The following is a 14,039-nucleotide window of genomic DNA, read 5'->3' on the forward strand; positions in this document are numbered from 1 at the left end:
ATATATTGAACTAATGTGCGAAAATATTGGGGTAAGTTTAGCATTGAATTCTGCAAAACCTGGAAAAATTGGACATTTTATCCAAAACTTACTTAGACACTACCAAAGTTTTCCAACGTTTTTATGCTGCAACTGTTTAACACTTTAAATTCGAAATAAATTTGTTATGTGTTTAGAAGGGGTGTTATGTGTTTTGAAAATAAATTGATTTTCTGTATATTTTGATTTTGCATTAAAATTTAATATTTAAAAATGTTTTCCAAATAATTTTTTTTAGGATGGAAAATGTTTCAATTATGGATATTGATTATTCTTCTCCTTGTACAAGCACCTCAATTCCCTTAGAGAGTTCTTCAGCAACTACTTCAACTTTGAATGAGTCTTCAAATTCAAATTCTGTTCCTCCGAAGTCAGGAGCAGTCCCAAAATGGTTAAGATTAAGTATGTGCTTTATCATTGATTTGAAGCATTTGTTTTCTTTTAAAATGATTCATATTACTTCTTATCATTATATAGTCAAGAATATTAAAACAATGACTTGTAGTATTCTCTGTATAAGGTTTTCTGTATAAGGTTTGTGGAGCTTGTAGTTTGGTAGCTTAGCTATATCTGCACAAAATAGTATCAGATTCTAAAAGGACTACCTAACTTGTTCTTTTTAGAATTCACCACGTAGCATCTATAAAGCATATTCTAAATGTTAACGCATTTGCTTTCCTGATAAAGAATAAATAAAAAAATCAGTTATTTTACCACATAATTGAATGAAGACAATCTTAGGTGAAATATTTTTTAACCTTTTGTGCTAAATATTTATCTATTTTAATAGTGCTATTTTAAAACTTTTCTCGATTCTCAAAAGGACTAAAATTTCTTGGAAGTTTGAAAAATTATTTATTACTTGTGTAACATTATTGCTTAAACATTTTAGTTTTATGTTTATTAGTATTGTACTTATAGTTTATTAGTTAACTAACCCAGTAAACAACACAGTTAAAACTTTCTTTTCTCTTTTTTCCCTATTTCAAATGTTTTAATGTGTTTTTATTTACTTCAAATCTTTCACCCCTTTTCATTAACCACATTAATTAGAAAAGAGGAGCAAATATTTTAACATGAAGAGTAAATACAATTATTATTATTGCTATGATTTTTAATAAATTTGAATAGTTAAAAAGATTTGATTCTGCTGTCATGTAAACTAGGTAAATTATACGAAATTAAAACAAACCTTTTTTAATACTTTGAATTGTTTGCACAGAAATGAAAATTTATTTTCTAATTTTCAAGGACTTAAATAAAACAAATATTATTGTAATAAAATTATTCGATTTTTTTTATTTTTGGATTTTTAAAATTATTTGAAGTTAACAATTTATCATCTTTCTCGAAAGAAGCATTTATATATTTTTATTTTCTTTTGAAATTCAAACGCCAGATATCTTTTCTCAATAATAATTTTTAAACTTTTGGATTCAGTTATTTTTAATAATTCAATTTCAAAAAAAATATAAGGAAATCATGCATGTAATATTATAAAAACATAGCCATATCCCAGAAAGATATTTATTGTCAATTTGTCATTGATTACTAATTAATTGGTTACTAATTAATTTATGTTTGCCAAATGAAGCCTTTAGCATTGAAATCAAGTATTTAAATTTTTTTTTTTATCCCTGGAATGATTTTAAGGAATTGTTTTTTTATACTACATATCAAACCCGGTTCTTTAATTTTTATATTGTTTTAAATCAAACATAATTTTTCTTCTAAAGTTTGGGTTGTTTCAAAGACCATCTTAATCAAAATTTATTTAAATTGAGCATAAAAACTTTAGTATTTCTGACAGAGAAAATTATCTTAAAACAATGACCTTGATCCATTTCAAAAGACTTACACTAGGGGTGCACAATCCGTGGCCTGCTGTGGCAATGAAAAACAATATAATTTTTTCGTTTAAATGCTAAAACTCATATTTTTTTCAATAAGTCTACCTTTTGCATCTGAAGAAATTTTATTTTTATTTTTTAAGAATCAGTTTGGATGAATTTTAATATTTTAAGGCATTAAATTCTTTGCAAATATATTCCAAGCGAATTGATAGGAAAAAATTTATTGTCTACAAGAAAGATGCTTACATAATAATTACCAAAATTGCATGGAACATCTATAAATACTTAGGCATGTGGCATTGGTCAACGTGCTGTACAAGTCGCCCTTCACTCCGAAAGGTTCTGCACTATTTCAAATGTCTGATTAAAATAAGTTTTTTTCTAGTTCATAAAAAAATCCTTAGAATGAATAGAACCTGTTTTTATACTTAAGAGGGATGCCAACCTTTACATGAACAACTAACTATGAAAAAATTATGGAAAGTACAATTATATTTAAAGCTTTTTGCAGTCTAATTGAACTAAAATCTGTAGAATTTATGAAAGATACCAATAGTTCTTGTCATCCATGCTTTGCAAATTTAACCAATTGTTTTTATACTGTTTAATAATTTGTGCATAAAAACATAAGGAGTCTATATAAAGCTTTTTTTTAATAAAGCTTTTTTTTATTGCAGGTAAAAAATGAAGAAAAAAATGAAATTGTATAAATTTATATTTTCTTAAATAAGCAATTTAGTTATGTGTTAACTGTTTGAAATGTTGATAATAGCCTTTTGTATAATCCATCATCAGGTCTTGAGTGCATTCTGGCAAGTCCTTTGTATACATACCTGGAATTAAAATATATTTGTTTTGTAATAATTTAGTTCCATGTGCATTCTCTTGTTTTTGAAAATTTATCAGTAGTACACTTCATAGAATTACACCAGTTAAAATGAAAAAAAAAAAAAAAAAAAATTCTTGCTTTTCACAAAAACAAATATTTTATTTTTAAATTAAATAATTCTTGAAAGTGTACCAAATGGTAAAGTGTTTGCAATAAGGCACAAATCAACAAAGAGAAAAGTAAATATTGAGTGACTTAAAAATGAAAATATCAAAATTTATATAAAACATATAAGCATTAAAAAAATACAAAATAAAAGAAAAACTTTATTTGCACACATTTTACAAATTATAAAACTCTGACAAAACCATAAAAGGAATCTTTTTTTTTTGATGTCTGAAAACAAACAATAAGTGCAACTATATTAAAATTAGTATTATAGTGTAACTAATCATTTGACTTATTTTTGTACAGATAAGTTAATTTTTATATGTTTTAAATTCATGGTATATAGCATTACTTTTAAGTATTACAGTAAATGTCAAATTTGCAAAACTGGCTGAAGTTAGTAGTTAAATGTTTCGTCATCTGGGTAAATGATTAAAACAAATACCACATTCTTAAAAATTTTTGACTTAATAAGAAATTACAATAAATAATTTACAAAAGAACTCACCAGGTGATCCTGAATACATTGAGAAAGCAGGTACTACAGTTTCTTGAGGTAGGACTGTATTATCAGCTATCATGGAACAATCTTTAATTACACATCTTCGACCCTGTAAAAATAAATACTAAGCATTAGCAAATTAATACTGACTTTCATAATTTTTTTATCAAAAACTAAGAAACTTTATCCTATTAAAGTGAAATTTAAAAAATGTAAACATTTATGAAGATAATTTTTTTTAATTATTATTACAGTGACCACCACTGTTAAATCATATGCTTTTTAAAATCAAATATGCAATAACAGAATAGTTTTGATACCAAAACATGCTAAAACCATGCTTTTAAAAAATAATAAGCTTCATCTTGTAAAATTAAATTTGTGCAGGGTACATGTTTAAAGTAATTAAAAAAATCTTTTTCTTGTTTGAATCCTTTGAACTTTCTATTTTCTCAAGTTTTGAATGCATATCAATAAGAAATTTTATTTTGCCCCTATGAACTAAAAGAACAAAGTTATGGGTATGGATAGCACTTCTTAAGGAAATAAAGGTGAGAGTTAAAAACTATGAAATAAAGAGTGTAAAGGAATTCAAATGAAAATTGTTTATGAATTTAGAAAAGTAGCCTTAGAATGCCTATGGTCAAGTTTCATTGAAAATCACTCATTTAATTCAATAAGGTAAATCTCTCATCAATAAAGTCAGGAAAGCACTAGTTATTTTAAAATGAACTTAACAGTAAAGAAAATATTGAAACTTACAAAACATTTTATAAACTTTCAAGCCATGCTGAAGCTTTAATTTTAAATCCTGCTAATCAAACAAATATGCTATGGCATTTTAAAACTCTTAAATAAATTAATATAAATGTAGCTCATGTTTAGTTAAAATGTCAAATAAAAATTCAGTAAAAATAAAATATAAATGTAGCAATCAATTTAACTTTCAGTGTATTTCAAAAAGTTTAACTTTGAATTTTTTCTCCTAGTCTAGATATCTATATATTCTATAGTCTAGATATTCCATATAAGTCTAGATATTCTGGTTTATAAATAAGCTGCCTTACAAAATAAAATATTCACAGAGCAGATGTGAATTTTAATATGTCGCAGGGTACTGTTTTGTTTTTACAAAAGTAGAAATTTTACTAGTAGATTTTCTTTCTAAATGGCTCCAATAGAAAAATCAACTAGTATTAGTCACTGTTTATAACTAAAATAATTATAAATAATAAATCTAGTAAATAAAAATCATAATGATCAACAATAGGAAATTATTTTCAATCGAAATAGTTGAAAATCAAACATTAAACAAGAAGAAAAAAAAACTATTGGAGAACAAGGATATCCAAAACTGTTCACATTTATTTTCAAACTTTACAAGTTTACCGAAAAAATTCTCCACTGTATAAGCACAATGTATTCAATAAAAATGTATAAAAAAAGGACATGTTTGAATGAATTGTAGAATTTCAAGAAATAAAAATTATTAATGTATAAAAAAAAAACACCACTTACTATGACACAGTTTTTCCCTATGTACACGTATGATCCAACATGAGCAGCATTAACAACAGTATCTTCATCGATAAAGGAATGATCACCAATATGCAGAGGAAAAAAAGCCACCCTTGAAAAATTTAAAAGGAGAAATAATTAAAAAGAAGAATAAAAATATGAATTTTAAAAGTTTATCAGAAAGAACAGAACTCTTACTAACTATTTCTTATCTAAATTATCTTTTATATAACATTATATATACAATTTCCTCTAATAATTTGAATTTTCTCTAATAGCCAATAGAATCCAACCAGGGCTAAAATGTTTAACACTCTTTAAATATCTTTTTAATAGCTGAAAGTTTGACTATGTTATTTCAGGGCTCCCATCAGTCAGGGGAACAGGGAAAACCTGGAATTGTTAGGGAATTTTATTTTAACTCTAAAAATCAGAGAATAGTCAGAAAAAGTAGCTGGATGATTCCTATATCATACCCAAAAAAAGCCAGTCTTAGAATAGTGTTCTATTAGAATAGAATCTATTACAATTATTTTATTAAATTCCACTTTTTAGGGACACTTTTCAATGTCTCCCTTCTCATTCTACTATATGTTTATGCTCACCAAATCTAATGTCTGACATAAGAAATAAAAAAATTTCTGATGAAATATTACATGGTAAAATATGGTATCGATTTTCATTGAAATTTATCTGATATACCAGGAAAAGACAGGGAATTTCGTTTCTGAAATTGAGTGGGAACCCCGTTTTTTCACTGAACTGATAACGGAAACTCCTCCTGGAAATGGAACGGAATTTTCTCCCTAATGAAAGGAATTGTTCTAGATGCCACAAATTTCAAATATCTGGTATTAAGTTAAGTTAATTAGTGTAGATTCCAATTTTAACAGAATTCAAATTTTTTTAATTATTATGATTTTCTAGGCTCGAAAAATCTTAAAAGTTTTAAGTACCCAAACATCTTTTTAATGCATTAAAAAAAACATGTATTTTATCTGATTATAATTCAGTATAAAAAAATAAACATTAACAATATTATATCTGACTTAACCCTTTTATTTAAATTATAAATTAGAAGTATTAAATTTCATTAAAAAATATTGGGTATCATTAACACAGAAGAATTAACTCACAAATAAACATTGATGGAGTTGTTATGCATTCCTTTCTGATTGTATTTTAATAAAGATTCGAAGCAGAAGTCGGGTATGAAAAGGATGTCACATTACAATCTCAATTTTTATATTTATTATTCTTCAAGCACAGCAATTAAAGTAAACCAATTTTTAAGAAAAATAAACATGTCTATGGAATTTTTAAAAAAATGATGTAATTTTTTTTTATATAAATCTTGATTTACATAATTAAATTCAATTAAATTTTTGCCTTATAAAACAATCAATTTCTTTTCCCCTTCCACTTCTGGTGTAGTTTATACTCGACCTGAGATTATGGTGATTTTCCGAAATCAAGAGGTGCTTAATCAGCATTAAAGGTAATTTCTTATTAAATATGGACATGCTCAATCAAACATGTAAGGTAGAAAAAAAATACAAGTCCAATCTGAGTTGTTTGACGTGAGCATAAAATTTTTGAGTCCTCATAATTTTGAAATGGTATAAAGTTTTGGATTTAAAGCAACATTGTTAAAGTTTTGAAATGTAAATTATTTATAAATTTAAATTATGGTAAACTTCTTTCAACTTGATGCTTATTGTAAGATACTATAACTTTTATTTTTTACAACATATTCATTTTAACTTTTTGAAACATTCAGTAACAATTTTCATTCTTTTATAAATAAATATACCAATTTTTTGAAGCTAAAAAAATTGTTTACATGATTATATTGAAATGTTCATGGTATAATTGACATAATTATTTCATACCCTTTGCTAAATTTTTTGAAAGGCGGTCGTATCACAGCTCTTTTACTGATCACACAATGTCTGCCAATTCTGACATTAGCTAAATCTCCACGGATGACACACTCTGACTGAACTATTGTCTATAAAACAAATCAATATTCAAAAAATAAAATATCACAACACACAAAGCCAAAGAGTTAAAGTACATATCATTAAAAATATGTATGGCAGTAGGCCAAGGGAACTCTGCCAAGTATTCAAGTTATTTGCCAAAAGAGTATTGTAAAAATATTACATATTAGATTTATTCCTGATATAAAAAAGTTTCACAATCCTAATATTTGAAGAACATTCAATAGTGAAATTGATTCTGATTTTACTTACAATCAGAGGCACAGCTGATAAACTTTTTCTGGGATAGATTTGGAAGAGTGAAAAATTCCTTTACTTATTCATAGATAAAATATTTTTAGTTATGTGCATTTATTTTTTATAATATCTCTTTTCTCTGGATAGGATTTTAACCTCTATTAAGTGTTTCAATAAAATTACATACTAAAAAGATAGCTCACTAAACAAGAAATAATTTATTATGTCACTCTATCTAAATTAAATAATAGAATCAAATTTAAAGTTTTTTACTTCTTTATAATAATATAGACTGTTCCTCTAGTTTAAGCTCTAGTAAAAAGCCTATTATAGGCCTGAATTTTATGAAGAATAAAAGATACTTTTGTAAGCAGCTAAATGTTTCTAGGGCGAGCATAAGTATGACTTGTTGCAACGTGCGTAAATATTGTTTTGGAATTATTATGCTTCCATGTCTAGTTTGGATTCGAATAGGATTAAATAAAGATATATTTAATATCTCTTACAATTTTTTTGTCTTAAGTTTTTTAATTGAATTGAAATCATCAAAACTTTTATAACTTATTTCAAAATGTATTACTAAGTAAATTAATATATTCTTATTATAATAGTTCTTAAGATTTTGAAAAAAGATGAGTAGTTTTTTAGAAAAAAACCAACATAAAAATCTTTTTTTTAACTACATCTTTAAATAGTTGTTTAATGTTTCGAATGTATATTTTGTTTACATAAAGTTGAAAAACAAATTCTTCTAAAAAATTAAATAATTATTCACATGGAAATTAAATTTGTACAAAAACTAATTAAATATCTGGAATTTTTGTAAGGTCACAAGAATCACAATTTCTTTTTCACTCTAAAATGAAAAGGTGATATTCAGATTTTCAAAGTTATAGTGATGAGCTTCTAAGTTACAGTGATCATCAAAGTTATAGTGATGAGCATCAAAGCTATAGTGATCATCAAAGTTGCACTGTTTAAAAAAAAAAAAAAAAAAAGTTTACTATGAACTCACTTTTCCATTCAAAACAATGTTTTGACTCCCACAAAGAACAGACTGCCGGCTTACTTTATTACCAGATGCCTAAGAGAAGAAAGAGAAAAATAACATATAGCTTTCTTTTAAAATCAGTATTATTTAAAGTTTAACAAACCTAACTTGTAAAAAGAATTTAAACTTAAACAAATAACATTATTAAACTTTACCATTACTTAAAAGCAGTGATAAATAAAAGGAAATAAAGTTTTAAGTGTTTTTTAAAACATTGTAACATAAATTTCTAACATTTGACATTATATATGTATACATATAGTGTGTTTATATATATGTGAGGAAGCATCCTGCAATTTTTTATTTCTTGGAAGAACTCGGAAGAATATATCTGTATTGAAATTACATTTAAAAAAAACTATTTAGCTTTTAATGTTAATTTCATCCTATAGTTGCTGTATATAATGTAATTTAAAATAATGTTTGATGATTCTCATAATTTTTATTGACCTAATTTTAAAGTTTATATAATTGTGTTTGTCATTTTGTATCATTAGTATTTAAGTTACTTAGAAATAATTTTTAGATAAGCTTATTAGATAAACTTTTTGTCTAAAAAAAAAAGTTTTTTAAAAACCTATTTAAAATTACTTTTGAAATGTATAAGATAAATTATACAGAATACTTTAAATAATTGACAGAATCGATCCAAATAAAATTCATTAGGTAAATTCTCAAAGCAGAACATTGAACAGTTGGATTAATTAATGAAAAATTAAACAAATGTTTAATATAAGTGTTAAATCAAAATACACAGAATCATACACACCGTTTCAATGTATTCTTGCTTGTTATAAAAAATATCTTCCAGTTCCATAGTTGTAACTAAAAATCACAGAAATTAACAGAAAAATATCTATAAGCATAAGAAACCTTTGATTAAGTAAAACATCACAATAATAACAATAAATTAAAAATAAACATCATATATGGCGTGAATAATAAATCATAAAAGAGGGAAAGTATAAGTAAAAAAGACATACTGTTTACTTTTATAATTACTTCTTCAATAGAGGATAAAAAGAAATCATAACATTAACTTTATTTCATAACATTGCAGCAAAATTAAGGAGATGCAGATTTCTTTCACATCCAAAATCTAAAAATCCAACACCCATCAAAAGCTCTAAATAAACATCAATGAATCAATTATATTTAGTGTGTATACGGAGGGATAATATTAAGATCACGTGTAAAAAAGAAACCATACAAGGAGAAACAAATAGATGTAGGTGTGGCAAATACTCGTTTTCTATTGGCTAGCAACATTTTGACATATTCTTCCTCTAAAGACTTGTCAATTCGGCTTTTCCTTTTAGTTTCACTCGCATCCTGAATTTGTTAAATGTCAATTTCACGACTAAAGTTTAATTTTATCCAAATATTAAGGAGTTTTTAATTTCTCCGGAAATTTAAATACGCGATGTTGAGTTTTTATTGGGGTTGTATTTATTTTATGTTTCATTTTGTTTGATTACATTTTAAAAATGTATTCTCGGTGTAATCATGCCGCAAGTTTCTTATTTATTTTTTTCTCTAATTTTCCATTTCTTGATGCTCAAAATTCTACTCTCAGTTATTTTATTACTGAAGATATAGGTGAAACTTTAATAGCAACCACTGAAATAGGTAAGATAATTTGATAATTATCGATTAATACATCATTTGATAATTATCGATTTTACAATAAGTTCCTTTATAATTCATTACTTAGCATTTGTTTCACACTTATCTCTTTTTATCTGAATAATTTTGATTACTTATTGCTTAAAATCTTTGAATCTCATTATTATTTGACTGTTTTCATTTGAGAAATCATTTTCAGTCATTAAAAGATGTTTAATGACTGAAAATATAGAAATCGAAAGAGGCAAATTAAATGCAAAAAATAAAAAAAGAATTAACAATGAAAGAATACAGAAATAAATAAAACCATAAAGCTGAGAGCAGCAGTTGTAAAAATTCTAATCTTAATATTATACTTTTGATTTAGATGCTTTATTTTCTATAGTTAGTTATTATATTTCCATGTGATATAGAAGTTTAAAATTGATTATGAGAAAAACAAGTCTAAAATTGAATCGATTATATATTCTTTATCCTATTTTTTTTATAAAAAAAACTATTATTTTTCATTAAAACGTGATATCTTATAATAATAATATGTGCAATATAATTTTTTTATAATATCTTATAATGTTAATGAAATTTTTTAAACCAGAAAATAAATATTTTTTATAACAATTGAGAAGCAAAATCATTATTAACGTACTTTTAATGCAAAAAGAAGGGCTGTGGCGACCAGATAAATTTCCTAATCTTGCCCTTTAATTTCTCTGTTGTTTAGAGTATTAAAATGAATGTTTAAGTCATATTACATCAAATTGTAACATACCATTATGAGAAAGTATGGCCAGTCAAGTAGAGTGGCTATATTATGATCTCAAAAACATTTTTTAGAAACTAGTTTTTTAAATCCACTGCTGATGAGGAATGTCAGTAGCTGTCTTATGTGATATATATTCTAATGGGTATACTTTAAGACTTGCTTGTTTCTTATTGACTAAAATATTTATAAGACTATCAAAAATTATGAGAGTTCAAATATTTCTTTAGCCAATATCAAAACATTTAATATCTCTAAGACATAAACATTTAATATCTCATTTCTTTCCTCTTTGAATCATAAGTAAGGAGCAATTTTTAAAGTCGGGGTGGTGATTTGCCTAGAATAAAAGTTTGTTTCTGTTAAAGTTTTATGTGCATTTTCTCATTATGAATTTTTTTTAAAAAATTAAAATAATTGTTCCTTAATCTAATTTGAAAAAATTAATTTAACTAGCATGTATAAGACTTTATATTAAACTAATGCAGAAATTGAAGATTTATGGAAGAATAATTTTTTTTAAATTGCAATATTTATTTTATTTTTCTTTACCTTATATCATGCTGATAATATCTTTGAAATTTTAGAAATTATTGGAGATAAATGCATTTTTTTTTTCGTAATTTTTTTTAAAAAACAAGTTAAAATAATTGTGCTTTAATCTAATTTTAAAGAAAATTAATTTAACTAGAATGTATAAGACTTTAAGTTAAACTAAAGCAGAAATAGAAGATTTACGTGAGAATAAATTTCTCTTTAAAATTGTTCATTGCAATATTTATTGTATAACAAAGATTTATTTTATTTTTTATTGATTTATATCATGTTGATAATATCCTTAAAATTTCAGATTTAACTAAATGGACTACTGTAAAGATAACAAAAAGACCTCTTACCAAATTTAAAATCAAAAAAAGGACATCCCGTAAAATTATTGGAGAGAAATGCTCATCTTTCAGAGACTGTCCACTCACAGCCTTATGTGTGAATGGTATTTGTTCCTGTCCTTATGACTATTATAACTATGTGCCTCAATCAGATCCCGAACTTTCTGTTTGTCGCAAGAAATTGAAATTTGGATTTCTGTGTACTTTGACAGAAGATTGTGTTGGTTACGACTCCAATTCTGCTTGCTCAGATGGTGTTTGCAAATGTATCAATGGTACACATTATATAGGATCTCGCAATTTGCTATCCTACAATAAACGATGTTATAAAATTCTGGATAGAGAAGGTGATGTATGTGACATTGATGAACAGTGCAGTAGATTAGCAGATAATCACCACAAGTGCCGGTGCATTGGTAGATGTGATTGCACCAGTACTAATAGTTATGGTGGTTGTAGCATTTGTCATGAAAATATTAAAAGGACCTTTTTTGGAGGTGCTGCATTTATTGCAATTTTATTCACCACTCGTGTTTTTTCTAGAGTTAGGAAACGAACGAGTTCCCAACAACAGCAGAATATGAGTTTGAGTGGTTCGAGAGAAAGATGCTACCGATTGAATACCAGTCGTACGGTACCCTTGCCATCTGTCTCGTATAGCCGTAGTAATCTGAGATCCAATCGTCATATAGCATCATCTTTACCGGATGTATTTTTGATTGAGAGTCATAATTTGATAGGCCTTCATTCATCTAATACTACAGACTTTTACCCACAAACTAGTCCTTCTAATACTGATCGATCTACCGAAAGAAGTGAAGATGCTCCACCATCCTATGAGGATATTATTGGAAGGGACCACTTAGTCTGGAGCGAACCACCTCCATCTTACCAAGAAGTTGCCTCCAAAAGTCCTTAAACATGAAAAATGTCTGTATAATAAAATAGAGATGGGTGAATTTTGTTTCCTTACCTCTATAAATTGTTTACTCAAATCTCTAATGTTTTAAAACTGAAGATGTATTGTCTAAGCGTAACTCATTGTAGCCATGTTAGTATTTACGTATAGTATCTGAAAAACTAGATGGTTTCTAAATTTTATATCACAGTTTTTAAAAAAATATATGTAGTAGATATATTTAAAACTTAAAAGTGGTACTAAACCAGCATAAATTGATACACTTAATTTTTATAGGAATTTAATGTGCTATAATTTTAATAATAAGAAGAAAAATTATATGTTTTATTTTAATAATAATAGAAATTTTAAGTGCAAATTTTCTGCACTTAATTTTCAAGCTTGCCATAGGAAAACATTTTTAAACTGCCCTATAATTTTTTATTTAAAATTTGGACGTAAAAGAAAAATCAGTTTTCAATAAATCCTTCCTTACAATGGCATTTAATTAAAAAATTTCGCTATAAGAGAAAAAAACATTTTTTTTTTCTTAAGTCAGATCTTCTATAAAAGATTTACAACAGAAATAGATAATGTTTTTGGATTCTAAAGAAGTTTTACTCTCTCTTTTCTCTCTACTAAAAATACTGTTGTTATCACTTTTTAAAGAATTCAAGTTCTTTGGAAGTTTGCTCAGAAAATTTTTAAGTTTAAAATGCTTACAATTAAATAACAGTGAAATTAAATCTATGCTTCCTTATATTACTTACCTTATTTAAATCTTTAAAAATCGAAAATATAAATAACTGAAGTATTATAGTTATAGAATTGCTGATTTAAATAGCTCTATTACATGCATTAGAATTTCAAAATTACATGAATGTGTATTATTGTAATTCACCCATCTCTAAGGATGTGTAATTTTCCACATATATTACTTTTTAAAAGCCTTATATAATTATGGGAACAGATATATGGAATATTTTAGCTAATAATTTTATTTATAAATATATATTTTTATGCATAATACACTGCTATGTAGTTTATAAAGTTTGAACTTTAAATGTATATCCTCTTTAAAAGAGAAAATATTCAGGAAATGGCATCGATATCTTGCCAAATCATTGAATTTTCAATTTCATGGGTGAGGGAGAAGTAAATAAAATCCACTGAAAATTAGTAATATGAAAATTGTTCAATTTTCTTGAAAGAAAAAAAAAAAGAAATTTTCTTGGTGTTTTTCATCATTACATTTATTCTGTGGGCAGATGCAAGTGAAATCCTAACTACGCATGCGAAAGAACTTGATAGTCAATTATAATATCTCATGTAACAATTTGAATATCTACCTTTTTATGAACAGGTTTCTTTGTAAATTGAGTCTATTGAGACTGCCTTCCAACAATTTAAATCTGCTTTTCAGTCATATGTTCGCAAAACCTACTAATTGACTGTAATCAATTAAACCAAAAAAAAACTAAAGTATTATTTGCAGATACAATAATAGGATCTTGATTATCTGAAGTAACTAAGACCTGGGTTGCAAAAAAACCAGCCTTTTCTGAAAAAGTTCAATAAAGGCTGGTTTTTATTATGAATAGTTTAAGTTTTGCAGCTCTTTTTATTTTGTGTCTTATTATTCATAATTAACATACGTGCATTTAAATT

At 25.7% G+C, this 14,039-nt stretch overlaps 3 protein-coding genes across 10 annotated transcripts in view; 2 read left to right on the forward strand and 1 right to left on the reverse strand.

Moving 5' to 3' along the window:
• LOC107452245 (tether containing UBX domain for GLUT4) overlaps window positions 1–2,756 on the forward strand; it is a 30,815-nt gene extending 28,059 nt beyond the window's left edge. For both annotated transcript variants that reach the window (XM_043039996.3, XM_071181378.2), the window contains exons 13-14: window positions 278–441; window positions 2,570–2,756. In XM_043039996.3, the coding sequence (XP_042895930.2) occupies window positions 278–441; window positions 2,570–2,580 (175 nt within the window). In that variant the 3' untranslated portion in view covers window positions 2,581–2,756. The remainder of the gene's footprint in view (window positions 1–277; window positions 442–2,569) is intronic.
• On the reverse strand, window positions 570–9,395 carry DCTN5-p25 (Dynactin 5, p25 subunit). Of its 7 annotated transcripts, none has more exons than XM_043039999.3 (7): window positions 9,184–9,395; window positions 8,970–9,073; window positions 8,165–8,233; window positions 6,802–6,920; window positions 4,910–5,021; window positions 3,398–3,500; window positions 570–2,725 (listed from the first exon to the last, which is right to left on the reverse strand). In XM_043039999.3, exons 2-7 carry the CDS (start codon window positions 9,015–9,017, stop codon window positions 2,628–2,630), a joined length of 549 nt encoding a protein of 182 aa, XP_042895933.1. In that variant the 5' UTR covers window positions 9,018–9,073; window positions 9,184–9,395; the 3' UTR covers window positions 570–2,627. The 7 variants fall into 7 exon arrangements, with proteins under 7 accessions (XP_042895933.1, XP_087006466.1, XP_042895931.1 ...); XM_087150340.1 differs by having other exon boundaries at window positions 8,970–9,056; window positions 9,203–9,364; XM_043039997.3 differs by having other exon boundaries at window positions 8,970–9,056; window positions 9,184–9,343.
• Window positions 9,396–9,487: 92 nt separating this feature from the next.
• Window positions 9,488–13,379, forward strand: LOC107452251 (uncharacterized). Its single transcript, XM_016068604.4, has 2 exons — window positions 9,488–9,829; window positions 11,437–13,379. Exons 1-2 carry the CDS (start codon window positions 9,688–9,690, stop codon window positions 12,390–12,392), a joined length of 1,098 nt encoding a protein of 365 aa, XP_015924090.1. The 5' UTR covers window positions 9,488–9,687; the 3' UTR covers window positions 12,393–13,379.
• Window positions 13,380–14,039: the final 660 nt, after the last annotated feature.

This window comes from Parasteatoda tepidariorum, chromosome 8, assembly GCF_982258835.1.
Source record: "Parasteatoda tepidariorum strain Cologne lab strain chromosome 8, Ptep-v5.0, whole genome shotgun sequence".
Classification (NCBI taxonomy): Eukaryota; Metazoa; Arthropoda; class Arachnida; order Araneae; family Theridiidae; genus Parasteatoda; species Parasteatoda tepidariorum.

What these genes read in the sequence shown, in the direction of transcription:
- LOC107452251 (XM_016068604.4), top strand. Translation starts at nt 9,688, where the DNA reads ATGTATTCTCGGTGTAATCATGCCGCAAGTTTCTTATTTATTTTTTTC. An exon ending in AATAGCAACCACTGAAATAG is followed by an intron (nt 9,830 to 11,436) that starts GTAAGATAATTT and finishes TTAAAATTTCAG; the next exon opens with ATTTAACTAAATGGACTACT.
- DCTN5-p25 (XM_043039999.3), bottom strand. Translation starts at nt 9,017, where the DNA reads ATGGAACTGGAAGATATTTTTTATAACAAGCAAGAATACATTGAAACG. An exon ending in ACATTGTTTTGAATGGAAAA is followed by an intron (nt 6,921 to 8,164) that starts GTGAGTTCATAG and finishes TTTGTTTTATAG; the next exon opens with ACAATAGTTCAGTCAGAGTG. An exon ending in TTCAAAAAATTTAGCAAAGG is followed by an intron (nt 5,022 to 6,801) that starts GTATGAAATAAT and finishes AAATTTTTCAAG; the next exon opens with GGTGGCTTTTTTTCCTCTGC.